Source organism: Trichoderma reesei, assembly GCF_000167675.1.
Source record: "Trichoderma reesei QM6a unplaced genomic scaffold TRIREscaffold_26, whole genome shotgun sequence".
NCBI classification, from domain to species: Eukaryota; Fungi; Ascomycota; class Sordariomycetes; order Hypocreales; family Hypocreaceae; genus Trichoderma; species Trichoderma reesei.
Genome location: NW_006711173.1, coordinates 332,643 through 346,065, shown reverse-complemented (window position 1 = coordinate 346,065; position 13,423 = coordinate 332,643). Strand labels below are relative to the sequence as shown.

Here is a 13,423-nt window from a genome sequence, read left to right as displayed (position 1 = left end):
AACCCGAGCCTCAAAGCTTAGCATCATATACAGATCGCCCGCATTGATAATACCAGCATTGGCCCACGATGGCGGACGACAAGGCACTCAGCGAAAAGATCATCAGTCAGGCGGAAGCGCTGCAGCAGTGGGGAGCGATAGAGCCCTACGTAACTGGGGTGACCAGCTTTGTGGAAGAATACAGAGAGATCATCGATGGTGTCGGCAACGTCTTTGCTGTCGTTGGATTCGTCTGGAACATCTACTCGGAGATAGAGAAGGCCAAGGAGAACGCAGCCCAGCAACAGGCCATGGTCACGCAGATCATCCGCGCCGGTACGTCCTGGTCGCTGGTACTCGCTGATAACAGCACCTCTGGATCCGCTGATCAGCTGTGAATAGTTGACGGGATGATCACGCATGCAACTGCCGAGATCAAGCAACACATCAACCAGAAAGAGGTCCAAGCCGCCCTCAATTCGGTCATGGCCGTCCAGCAGGGCTTCTACCACGATGTGCTGCCTTATGCTAATACATACCCGCTGACGGGCGTTGACATTGGCCACATCGTCAACCTGATTGAAGACTCACGCAAGGCCATCGAGACGCTGCACGCCCTTATCCCAGAGCGCGCCCATGACTGCGACGGCGCCGCCGTCCTATCCCTCTACCGCAGTTTGCACGCCGCCGTGCAGTGCAAGCTCACGATGGACAGGTGGCACCGAGGCTTGACTCAGGCTGTTATCACCGAGGCCGAGTATGAGATGACACGCCTGATCCAGGTCTGGGTACCTGTCGTCCGCGGTCTCCAGGGCATGAGCGACCGCTCCTTTTCGCCGGGCATTGTCTATTTCCATGCTGGTGGCCATGGCCGGCCTGAGTTCACCAGATACTCGTACTACTATATGGGCAAAGCCCAGCCGGGAAGCAGCTCGGTGAGAGCGCCTGTGTCCCAGGCCTTTATTGAGGCCCGCAAGGCGGCCCGCAACAACGCAATTCCCCAGGAGGTTTATGAGTGGAATAGCCAGCCTTATAGAATTATGAACGAGCTCCGAGAGCTTAAGAATAAGGTGTCAGTATGAATCAATAAGTGCCAAGCAAGTACTCTATGGAGTTTAATTACCCAAGTTGGCTGATCAACTCATATGTGTAATTACCAAAGCCACTTTGGATATATATTATGTATATATTCACTATTTTACTGTATCTTACCTTAAAGCCTAGTCCTCGTAGCACCTTGTGATGTTATGGAGTGATCAGGTTACCTACATGTATATATAACTGTCTTTGTCTTTATTTCCAGCCTCTGTGTAACTGCATCTAGGCTCCCCTTATATTATAAGCACATGCGTAGGTAGTGTCTCAGTGATTGGCTTGGCGTATACATAAGCCCACAGAGGTTAATAGAGGGCAAGGTTAGAAGATGGGAGCATGCATGTGTCTGGCGTGCTTTGCGTTGGCTCCTCTTGAGACTGTATTTTTAAACATTGCTCAAGGCAGGGCGATGTGGCACCCCATATGTGAGTTTATGCTACATGGAGCAGCTACAACGAGGAAGGGCTGGATTGCTTAGAATTGAGGTATTTGCCCTCACTTTTCCTCACTTGTCAGTTGTGTACCTAGAGATTTCATCACCGAGTTCATGTCCAACAGAGCAAATAATGACAGAAACAACAAGTGCCTTTCAGGATGAAGAATAACAGAAACAACATGACAAGCGCCAGTTGACCATCTGACAGCTGAACGGGACATTCAGCAGCTGAGAGATGGAATATCCCGCTGCTTCAAGGCAATTCCCAGCAAGCGGAGAAAAAGGCCCACCCCGCTCCAAGTGTCTGGAATGATTGGACACAAAGAGGAAGCGCCTCATTATTACAATCATAGATCCATTCCCCAACTCTCTCCGCCCGCCTCCTTCATTACAAATCACAAGAGCCGGCAAACTGGATTCAGGCAGTCGTGAACGATGATGCTGCTGCTGAAGGATTCGGAAGTCGCTGCGAGGTGGGGAAGGATGAATAAGAGAGGCATGGCGACAGGCCGGGCTTAAAGTTGCTAAAGGCCGATAGGGGGAAGTGATGCTGCTATGAGTGAATGGATTTTATAGTCTTCTCCGTCCATTTAATGATGATTGAGGAGAACCCTTGTTGAAGTAGAAAGAAATATATATCAGCTTTAGGGTTATCTTGCTTGATTCGAGGCCACTGCTTGACGATCATCAGCATTTCTCCAAAGATTCAGGCGAGCACTTCTAAGCCAGTCAACTACTACTACCTAGCCCGACATCAACACCAAGAGTACAAACAAGATCGTCGTCACCAGTGAAATCATGGGTTCCGTCGCAAAGACCGTCGTCGCCACAGGCGTGTCCTCAGGCCTTGTGAGTTCCCAGAGTCTCTGCAAGCAATTCATTCCCCCTCTCATCCAACTAATTTTTCCAATCCACCACACAGGGCTTCGAAGCCATCAAGCAGCTTCTCCTCCAGCAAACCCAGCCCTACAAAGTCATCCTCGGCGCGCGCAACACCCAGAGCACCATTGCCGCCTACGACGCCCTGGGCTACGACCGCTCAGGCCACGCCGTGACCGTGCTGCCGCTGGAGCTCTCAGACGTGCGGACCGTCAAGACCTTTTCGCAGCAGGTGCTGGAGAAGATTGGCGGCGACAAGATTGACTACCTCTTGTTGAATGCGGCGATTTCCAATGGCGCGGAGAAGCCTGGTCCTCCCGGCTGGCGATGGTGCGAGGCGCTGGTTGTGAATCATTTCTGTGAGTTTCTCTCTCTTTGTGTGTGTGATGGCGAGGTTGATTCTGGGCAGCGAGCTGATGTTTGCTACGACAGCGCAGCACTATCTTACGCATCTGTTGAGGGAGAAGCTCGTTGAATCAAAGTCTCGCATCGTCTTTGTTTCTTCCGGCGCGATTCGTCGAATCACCGACCCCAGTAAGTGACTCTCGAGTCGTCTCATTGCAAGTACCTTGCCATCTTTTTTGAGTCATGCTAATCTCAGCTGTTTCTCACAATTTCATAAGGCACCCTGGAAGATACACTCAAGGGCGCCTCTGGTGCCAATGGGCAGGACGTCTACTGCGCCTCGAAATTCGTCCAGCTGCTGAACGCCCACTGGTGGCGCCGTCAGCTGGCCGGCCAATGCGACGTCGTGGCCGTTTCGCCGGGCTTGATCCCAGGCACTGGTCTTGGCCGAGGCAATGGACTCAAGCTGACGATGGACATGGCTGACGCGAAGCCCGTCGCTACAGGTGCGTTTGCTTGCCCTGCACCCCCCTCATACTAAAGCAATAGGTAGGTGAAGCTCGAGTGGGAAGCTAACATCATCATTCTCATCGTAGGGGCGCAAAGCATCCTGGCGGCATTCACCCGATCGGATTTCCCCAGCGATCCCGACCAGATCTTCCTGACGAGCTGGGGTGAGTGGTGGGGGAAGGACGTTATCGAAAAGTCCCTGGACAAGGAGCTGCAGGACAAATGGAGCTGGAGCAAGGAGGAGATTGAGAAGGAAGCCGGCATTGCTGCGTGAATGGAGGTGCCGGCTTGAGCTCCAGATTCTGATGGACTCTTCATGTGGAAAGAGGTTCAGAGTGACACGGTGTCGCCGTCGGTGAGGAGCTGGCGTCAGAGAAGGCGAGGGATGACTGTCACGGACTGATGGCGACACTTGTTCACTGTTATTGTTTCACAAGCCTCGAGATCGGTGATGCCAGTCACTATCTGGCCATCAGCATATGTCCAGGCTTGTTTTCTGTCCTTCATTCTTGAACCTCTAGAAGCAGAATGCGATCCATCAACCCAGCCAGATATATAACATATACCAAAGCCAGCGCCTTGGCTCCTCTCCCATCTCAACGCTTCGAGCATTCGCTTCAGACAAACCAAACACCATGTGCACGTTCCGCATCACCGTCACCCTCTGCCAATGCCATGATCCAGCGTGCAGAATGAGGAACAACGTCTTTGGCCAACGCGAGAGCGAAGCGATGCAGAAGCACGGCGGCCACATTCTCTACGTCAATACGTACCTCCGAGAAGGCCCCATGTGCCTGGGCTACTTTACCAATGAAGATCCCGAGCGGCTGATGGTGCGATATGGCATGGACGAGAAGAACGGGAACAGTAAGCAGGACTGCAAGAACCGCGTGTTTGTCATCGATCCGGAGGTGAAGAGGTGTGTCATCATGTGTGATCCGTGTAAGGACGTCTGCGATCTTGGGCCGCCTTCGCCGGGTTCGGACAAGAGCCAGATGTGGCGGCCTGTGAGTGAGGCTACGTGAAAAGCAACTTATGAGCATGTACCGGTTGGCAACAGCAGGTGCTATGTTGGCACACAGGTTGGGCGCAGTATTGAATCTCTTGGTATTCGGCATCGTGAGGGAGGGAATGGTGGTGTTATCCAGGCCCCAAGAAGACGGACGACTTCTAGACTGCATAACGGACACGGCTCTTCAATGTACTTCTTCCTTCTTCCTTCTTTCATCACGTATTTCTAGCGTTTGTGGGCATTGGAATCAAACGCGAAATAAACATTATCCGCTGTCTACCGATGCGTTTATCTGGGTCATACAGAACTATATACAAATCTGTGCATCATAGAACTCATAAAACTCTGGGGTATTTCCTCTTCCATCTCTATCCATCATCACGCCTTTACAGCTTGGAAGGAGGCTCGTCCGGGTTCTTGACCTCGACCAGCAGCTTGCCGGTGTTGGTACCCTTGTACAGGCCAACAAGGCCCTGCTCGGCCACCTGCAGGCCACCCTTGAGGATGTGCTCCGTCTTCTTGATCTTGCCCTCGGCCATCCACTGAGAGAGCTCCTGGCGGGCCTTGGGGTAGTCCTTGATGTGGTCGAAGACAATGAAGCCCTGCATCTTGATGCGCATGGTGATGATCTTGGTGATGTTGCTGGGGCCCTGGGGCTTGGACGTGTTGTACTGGCTGATGCCGCCGCACATGACGAAGCGGGCGTGCTCCTTTGCGCGGGCCAGGCAGGCGTTGAGGATCTCGCCACCGACTGAACATTGGAGACATGTTGTTAGCGACAGGTCATTATATCATGAGAAACCGGGGAGCCGAAGTTTTTGAAATGTGCTTACCATTGTCAAAGTAGACGTCAATGTAGTTGGGAGTAGCCTCGGCGAGCTTCTGCTTGAAGTCGGCATCCTTGTAGTTGATGGCAACGTCGAATCCGAGCTCCTCAACCAGCCACTTGCACTTTGCGTCGCTGCCAGCAAGGCCAACGACGCGAGCGCCCTTGAGCTTGGCAATCTGGCCGGCGACGCTGCCGGTGGCACCCGCGGCACCGGACACGACAACCGTCTCACCAGCCTTGGGCTCGCCAATCTTGGTCATGCCGACCCAGGCGGTGATGCCAGTCATGCCGAGGACGGAGAGCATGTCCTTGGGGTCGCGCAGGCCGGGGTAGTTGGAGGACGGCTCGAAGGAGCCCTCGCGGAGGATGGCGTACTGGGTCCAGCCGGTGAAGCCGCAGACGAAGTCGCCAGCGGCGGCCTGCTTGCTCTTGGAGGCGAGGACGCGGCAGATGGAGGCGCCGCGCATGACCTCGCCGATCTGGACGGGAGGGAGGTAAGAGCGAGTGTCTGGAAGGAATGTGTTAGGACAAGAACAAGGTCGAGAAAAGATTATAATTTGTTTGATGGGGGAGGGGGGCGGCATTACCTTGCAGCCAGCCTCGCATGGCCGGGTCCAGAGAGAGGTAGAGAGCCTCGACGAGGATCTCGCCATCCTTGAGGTCTGCGGGTGTGGGAGCAGGAGTAATCTTCTGAGCAAAGGTTGTGCCGGGGACGATGTCATCGGTAGGCCGCTCGGCCAGGACGATGGAGAGGTTGTTCACGGTCATGTTGAAGGATGTATGCGGATGACGGTTGATGTTGGCGGATATGATGTAAGGAGGAGAATGCTGTACTAAGGAGTCGAGATGGATGATATAGATAGGTAGTAGGTAGATATAGATATAGTAGTCTGTGAATTCAAAAAGGCGTCACCAAAGCCGCCTTTATACCTGCTACTCGAGTCCATCCGGGTCCCAAACAACGGCCGGCCCTCCAGCTAGCGGTTTAGCAGCCGTCGACGGCGACAGCCTCAAAACGGCTGTTTGCTCCATTGCACTAGGGCTTCAGAACTTCTGAAACAAAGGAAACATGGAGATTCCGACCCGCGAGAGTCCACGGAGACCCGCCATCCATTCTGGTGCTGTACGAGTACCTGTCTTTTGGCGTGCCACTACACGCATCAGCTCTGTACTGGAGCTTTCGGGGCTGTTGTCCGTGCCTCGGACATGGATGGGGACCTCCTGCATTGGCATTGGCTTCTGGCTTGTCGTCGGTCCGGAGCCGCAGCGCCGATCGAGAAAGTCTTCAAAGGCCCGATGATGATGCAAGGACACGAGGGGGGGGGAAAGCTAAGAAAGAAGGCAAAAGAAAGAGCCAGCCAGCCACAAGGGAAGAGGAAAAGGTGGAAAGGCAGAGAAGGGGGAGAAAAAGCCCCTACGTAACCGGCGGCCGAAACTCCCCATAGAGCAACCTCTCTTCACTACTAGAGGCCCGCCATCTATCGCAATGGGGATATTCCTCCGGTGCGGAGTCTCGCCCTCGCCGGCGCTGTGCAGCCCCGGAGCTGAGGGCATCCTCTGGGGCTTCTCGGCCGAGCCCTGGATTGAGCAAAGAGGCCGGGCTGCAAGGGCTGCCCACTACCCTTAGATCCCGTGGCTGCATGATGGGAAGGGCTGGGAATGGGACGGGATGCCGAGGTGCTTTTTTTTTTTGGTTTTTCTCTATTATTCTTTTCGGTGTCGAAGGAGCGGCGGCCGGAGCAACATGGGTTCAGCAGGGGCTGGAGCCCGGGACAACTACCGCTACGAGCAACAGAGACGAACCAGGGAGGTGGGAAAGAACTTCGATCTACAATAGGGGATACGATGCATGAGCATCGTGATCTGCTCATGCAATGCACCGCGCTGTAACGCTCGGCAGACTTTGATACTACAGGGAGTAGCACAGCCCAGAGGAAAATGTTGGGGGCTGTCCTCGATGCTCCGTACATGCAACCCTCGCGGAAAGATAGTCTCGGTGAAGAGACAGATCCAGAAAAGCTCCCCGTCCGCACCGAGCCCCTCGATTTCCACACATAAAAAGTTCATTTCCACACATAATTAAACCGCATCTGGCAAGGTCGGCCCCCTATAGTAATTCTGTGTAGAAAATACATACTGTCATCCTCATTAATTATCATTAAAAGTCTTTATTAATCCTAGGCTATTAAAAAGTGCAGCTATTGCAGCGCCGGCGGCTGCTAAGGGCGGAAATTAAATTAATAAGCTAGAGCTTGTGATAAGCTTAGCGGTGCTGGATTTTATATCTCTTTAGTAAAATTATATATAGGAATACTTTTAGAAGCATGAGGAAGCTGCTAGAATGTTAGCTATGTCTAATAGCTTCCTATAGCTTAGGCTGAGGGCGGCACCTATAATGCTGCAGGTGTGAAATAATGCTATTGTAATGATTATTGTGTTAACAGAAGCGTTATTATTAGCAGCTCCTGTATCTGCTGGAATTGGCCCTGAAGCTAAATATTTGTTACCCTTTGGCTGGTACTCTTCTAAATCCTACCGACGCTGGGATTTTAAGCTTGCGGCTTTAATTGTATAGATATAGCAGCTTAACTGGATTATTTATCAGCAGCCTCCTAATGGCTAAGAATTCTGCCTGTATTTAATACTAAAGGCATTAGGTGGTTGGAAGGTGCCTGTTGTAAAGGGACTTATATGGGATTGGGCTTGTAAGTTAGGTTGAGTTAGGCTTGTTGCTTGGACTTGAAGCTAGAATTAGCATTATGATTATAGATTCCTGGTGTTAAACTTACTGTAGTGCCTTTTAGGACCTAGTGGTTATTTAGGTGAGATAGCTAAAGAGACTCTCTTACTTGCAGTATAGCTAAAATTATATGGTAATAGGGTAATCCCTACTGCTTGGAGAATAACTTTGTATAAGCCTTAAGTTGCCGTTTCCCTTAAAGGTTGTTTTTTGTTAGCGATAATTGCTCCTGGAGCTGATTTAGCGTGTGCTAGCTGACTTTTTGCAGTAAATAGGCAAATGCTGGTTTGTTGATTTATTGAATCTGGCGGTGGGTTACTTTGTGATAGAACCTATGCTTAAAATGCTGCTGCTGCTGCTTAGAAAGCTGCTAGATATGCTGTTATAGTTAATATAGATTAGTAAATCTATTTTTTAGGAGTACCTTTAATTATGCGTGTGAGCTCTCTGTGTGAGATGTTACTGTAATGCTGTAATTTTGATACTGAGATATAGTAAAATGAGTAAATTAAAGCCGCTTTAGGATATAGGTTGCGAGAAGATAGTTTATGATCTCTGTGACCTTTAGGTTAGTGTGTTATATAGTAAAAAAGAGGTATCTTAGAACGCACTTGGCTGGCTGGAAAACATGCGCTAGAGGGCTGTAAAGAGGGTAAAAAATTTATCTTCTGACTTAGCCTGTATGACTTCTATCTAAGCTTTGTGGATGCTATTAGCTATATCTTCCTAGCTATTTTATGTAGAAAGTGACCTTGTTGTGGATGTAGTAGCCTCTTTAAGAAGTTGTGTCGCTTGCTGTATGGCCTCTTTAATAGCTTTATTAGCTATTTTCTGCTGGATTGTGTTATGGATATTATCCTCTTGCTGTATAGCAGGATTAAGGGTAAGGCCAGCAGCCTTATAAGCTTTATCTTCCTTAGCGTTGCCTATAATTGCATAACTGGCGAGACTTTTAATCCAGTTCTTCTTTATATAAAGAATAACATTCTTTATTATATGCTATGTATAAATTTGCTGTTGACTAAGATTAAAGATAATAGTTAGGGCATTCTTTAAAGCTTGGTTAAAGTCTGTGATAATAACGTGTGGATTAGGGATTCCAGCCTTAGCTGCTGCATCCTTAAGCTGTTGAAGCATTTAAATAAAGGCATCTGTATCTTCCTTTGCCGCTAACCTGAAGCTAGCGTTGAAGTTTGTGTGCAGCGCTGTTGTCCTTATGATCTAGAGCAGAGGCATATTGAATCTGTTTACCTTATAGGTGTTATTTATGCTAAGGAGTTCTAGGTTCTGTTTCTAGTTGTTTATATTATTTTTATAGGTCTAAAAAAACCTATGTAATTGACCTTTGTCATTACGATTAACAGTAAAGTGGTATATCCGATTGTTATTTTCAAGCAGCTTAAGGAAGGCCTGTGTAGAGGTGTAAGGGCCATACTGCCCTAGATAAAGCTCACGCTAATATAACTAAATGTCTTTTTTAATAATTAAGACTTAGGGATGCTCCCTGCTAATTTTAGTGGTAATAGTCTCTCTAGTAGATAAAGGGTTCTTTAACTGGGTAGCGATAAGGTTGTTAAGTTGGTTAAGGCTGAAGGCTTTGTGAGATTTCCTGCGGAGATAGGAAGAGAGAATTAGATCTTTAAGAGGATTATAATTGTGCTGTAAATCTGTAGGTTTAATAATCCAGGAAGAGGCCTAAGTCTGCTAAGCAATAGTTAGAGAAAACAGGTAACTAGACTTCTTAGTTAACGTCTTATTAGCCGTTTTTCTATTGCCTTGTTAGCGATAGTTGCTGCCATGCTTATAAATAATATAACAGCAGTTAAGGCAGCCCTTAGGATCGCGGGTCGTTTAAGCCTTAGAGACCATAAAACTGTTATTAGCTTAGGCATCTTGCAGAGCGTTATAGCCAGCTTCTAGAGACTTAAAAGTTTACTAGTAAATAGAGCTTATCTTAATAATCCTGGGGATATAAAAATTATAATAGTTATTATAAAGACGGCAATAGAAATTAATAACTAAAGTTGTGGCTGCTTTTTAGTGCTGATAGTGTGTTTTTTGGTGTTTTATGGCGGCTGGAAGCTAGGCTAGCTAGCTTAAAGATATATCACTGTGTCACATGCTAGGCTATAGCATTTTCACTACTAAAAAGAACTTCTGACAATAATTAACAAGGATGACAGTATGTATTTTCCACACAGAATTACTATAGGGGGCCGACCTTGCCAGATGCGGTTTAATTATGTGTGGAAATGAACTTTTTATGTGTGGAAATCGAGGGGCTCGTCCGCACCGGCTTCTGCGCCTTTTCCGCGCTTTAGACTTGTTCGAGTCGCTGTTACTACTAGTATTGAAAACGAATGGCGACCGATTGGCCATGCCAAGTGGATGGCAAACGTGCGAGTTTAACAGATATCTACAGTACATGTACCTACTGTTTGGGGGCTGAGGTTACTCAGACTGGTCAATTCACTTATCGGGCGACTACTGTAAGGCAGACTCTAGAGAGTGATCATCTGACGTGGAATGATCTTGAAGAGAGAACTCCGAAGATGGCAGAACCGTGTACTCGTATTACATTGTATCTTGTGGCTGACATTCATGGCTTTGCAAACGTCACAGACCCAAAGTGAACGGGCACGATTCAAAGTTGCCACTTTGTGCTGGCAGACAAACTGACATCATTCTAGAATATTCTTATTGGAGGCATTGTATGGGGGACAGCTGCCGGTCTCCTTTTTCCCTCTTGTTCCACTCTCTCTGTTTATTAATAATGATGGCAGATGACGGGAAGCAAATCTCGAGATCAAAGCTGCCGGGTGCCGAGCCGAGGCCCATGTTCGGCACTGAACGTTGATCTGTAAGCGCTTGTTTTTTTTTTCTCTCTAATTTCTTTTCTTTTGTTCCGTACCCTTACCCAGAGCTCCATGATTAAGTGTTGGCCGTCATCATCCTTTGAGGCAAGTCTCATTGAATGCAGCCTCAATCGCTACGAAATGTGACAGCTCTGATCAAGACCAGATTAAGTTGCATACACATGATCACCCACTCGCCATGTTTCACTGTGTTGATTCAATGGGCCCAAGTATTGAATGTCTGTCTGGTGGAACAGGATACACATACGAAACGTCGATGAGGGATAATGGAATCTGCCTCGGAAGAGTACTGGGCGCTCGAGAGACGCTTGAGTCGAAACCCAACAGCTGCCGATGAACACTCTCCAGAGACTGGCTATGGAACAGACATGGTCCAGAGGCGTACAAGCCAATCTTGAGCGAGGAGGCTACGCAGGATGACAGTCCTTCCGGCCACCCTGTGATGGCCGCAGCTCATGAGGTCTACTCGTAACACAACGCAGCCCTGGGAAAACCAAAACAACAACCGGGTCATTGATTGCGCCAGCCAGTGCGCGCAAGGCCAAGGCGTGAGTTTCACTGTAGTATGTCACTCATCATGAGCTCCTCAGACATCGTCTCGATGGAATACAACTTTTGCTCGACCGCGTACACAGGAGCACGCTGCATGCAGGCACCGCAACGGAGTACAAGGTCGTGCAGTTGTCAGAGGTCACTGTTCGCTAGGAGCCTCCTACGATCCCAAGCCACCAGCAAACATTGGCAAGCAGGTTGCCTTTCGGTTGAACCCTGGCATCTCCGTTCTCTTACTGAAACATTCGATGACCCACCATGTGAACACTTCGGTCGGAAAATGGTTGCAACTTGGCGTTAGAGAGTGCGGGTGAGATCGATCATGCCTGCATGCTCTCCGAGCCCGTTTGCTGGTTCGAGAAGCAGACAATTCTGCAAGGCACTAGGTAGAGCCCCGTAGCCCCCGTAGCGTTGCCACTCCCCATGGAATGGGCAATAGGGATGCTTCAGAAGGTCATCGAAATCTTTGGTACTCGGTCCGGTTCAGCTGGATCTCGATAACGAGCATAGAGGTCAGCACTTGCTTGATAGTGGCGGCAGCGAAGACATATGTGGTTTTCCGCTCCAAATTTGGAAACCTTCCAGATCAGTCGACGAGAAGCACGATTCATGGTGGTGCGTGCCTGGTGTTCCAAATGCTGAGTGATTGGGTCGATGTTGAAATGTGAGGGTGAAGGTGAGAAGGCGAAGGTCAGAGGGTGAAGGTCAGAGGTAGGTAGTAGCAAGGCGAACAGTCGGCAAAGCATGTTGGCTTGTTGGCTCAAGACTGCTTGAACCTGGCAAGTTCGGAATCAGCCGGATCTTCCCGAACGCCATGTCACCTCACAGGCACAAGACGCGACCGTCTTCAGCCGCAATCCTTCGATGCTCTCGACAATGCTTGATTAGGCTTGATGCTGCGAGTCAACAACAAGCGACGATTGAGAGGCGCCAACGCAACCAAACATACCGACCCAGATACTAGTATCAGTCCATCAATCGATGCAACAGCCAACTCGCAGTATGATGCCAAAACCGGCTCCGTTCAATACCGTTGCGTGCACTCCATGATGGCTAAACGGGCACGGTCCTTGGCTTCAGCCGCACCGATCCTGCGTCGTCATCATCGCAAACCGGATGCCAAAGTCAAAGGATTTCTCCGTGCTGGCGATATCTCCACGAGACCACCATTCAGGACCAGCCAACGAGATCAAGACACCAGTCTACCTGAAGGTTTTTGAACAGGGACACGCGTACGGATACAGCATAGGTAGTGTTGTATAGTAGTTGGGTTCGTATTGAACAAGTCCGTGGCGTGAGCAGCTGAAACGGGCTGCCAGATCGCCTCCAGGAATCGAGAAAACACAACCAATCCATCCTGCTGGCCAGACCCACTCAGTTGTTCGAATAGGCAACTGATTCGAAGGGCAACGAATTCCGTATTGCTCCGTTATTCCCGTTCCTCGTGAAGCCATAGTGTTGTGAGCCAGAGATTCAGGCGTCTTCGCGGTATCATCAATCGATGTTAAACCGGCATCTGTCAATGAGGAATCATGTCCCGAGAGACTCATCATCGGTTAGACAGATAAAACTAGACGTCCACTAACAAAGGATAGAGTTCAAAAGGCCTCTCATCGATATCTATCCTCGGGCTGCATAGCTGCAAGCTGACGAAGCTATCCCGAACTAGACCCTACAACAGGAGTTACTCCGTTCCTCCGTTCAGGAGTATCGGCGCAACTCGACCATACAATATTTCGAAACGAAAGCAAACACAATTAAAAAGGAATTTTCCTAACACTCATCCTCTAAACAAATTATCTTCTCTGCCATCCATACCATCGTTCCCAAGGGCAGACGCGCCACGTTCATTTATCATAGTCATTACTTCAGCTCTCGATTTTGCCTCCTGTTACGCCGTTGCTCCGTTTTGATGCCGTGCAAAAATCCGATTACCTAGTCAAGACACGATCTCGAAATACATATACCGAGCGCCATCATCTAGGTGTCCCAACATTCGGGCACAGCCTTCACCCTCAGCAGTCTTTACTTTTTTGTCAATTCTCCTGCATTTTAGTCCTCTTCAAACTTGTCGTGTCCTAGCTCCCTTCTCTTGAAAAAGCTTCAAGAAGTACCATCTTCTGTTACCACAAAGCCATCCTCGCCCCTCCTAGCGAAGAAAACTTTGTCG

General features: G+C 49.3%; 3 protein-coding genes across 3 annotated transcripts; 2 read left to right on the top strand and 1 right to left on the bottom strand.

Moving 5' to 3' along the window:
- Positions 1–68: 68 nt before the first annotated feature.
- TRIREDRAFT_111403 (uncharacterized protein) lies at positions 69–1,061 on the top strand (the record flags this gene model as incomplete). The annotated part of the gene is made up of 2 exons (XM_006968841.1): positions 69–315; positions 382–1,061. The coding sequence occupies 2 exons, from the start codon at positions 69–71 to the stop codon at positions 1,059–1,061; spliced, it is 927 nt and encodes a 308-aa protein (XP_006968903.1).
- A 1,247-nt stretch (positions 1,062–2,308) lies between these two features.
- Positions 2,309–3,518, top strand: TRIREDRAFT_68755 (uncharacterized protein; the record flags this gene model as incomplete). Its single annotated transcript, XM_006968840.1, has 5 exons — positions 2,309–2,359; positions 2,433–2,748; positions 2,822–2,923; positions 3,013–3,240; positions 3,331–3,518. The coding sequence occupies 5 exons, from the start codon at positions 2,309–2,311 to the stop codon at positions 3,516–3,518; spliced, it is 885 nt and encodes a 294-aa protein (XP_006968902.1).
- Positions 3,519–4,499: 981 nt separating this feature from the next.
- TRIREDRAFT_123787 (uncharacterized protein) lies at positions 4,500–5,870 on the bottom strand. The gene is made up of 3 exons (XM_006968803.1): positions 5,673–5,870; positions 5,090–5,593; positions 4,500–5,007 (listed from the first exon to the last, which is right to left on the bottom strand). Exons 1-3 carry the CDS (start codon positions 5,851–5,853, stop codon positions 4,643–4,645), a joined length of 1,050 nt encoding a protein of 349 aa, XP_006968865.1. The 5' UTR covers positions 5,854–5,870; the 3' UTR covers positions 4,500–4,642.
- Positions 5,871–13,423: the final 7,553 nt, after the last annotated feature.

What these genes read in the sequence shown, in the direction of transcription:
- TRIREDRAFT_123787 (XM_006968803.1), bottom strand. Translation starts at nt 5,853, where the DNA reads ATGACCGTGAACAACCTCTCCATCGTCCTGGCCGAGCGGCCTACCGAT. An exon ending in CATGCGAGGCTGGCTGCAAG is followed by an intron (nt 5,594 to 5,672) that starts GTAATGCCGCCC and finishes CATTCCTTCCAG; the next exon opens with ACACTCGCTCTTACCTCCCT. An exon ending in TGACGTCTACTTTGACAATG is followed by an intron (nt 5,008 to 5,089) that starts GTAAGCACATTT and finishes TCCAATGTTCAG; the next exon opens with TCGGTGGCGAGATCCTCAAC.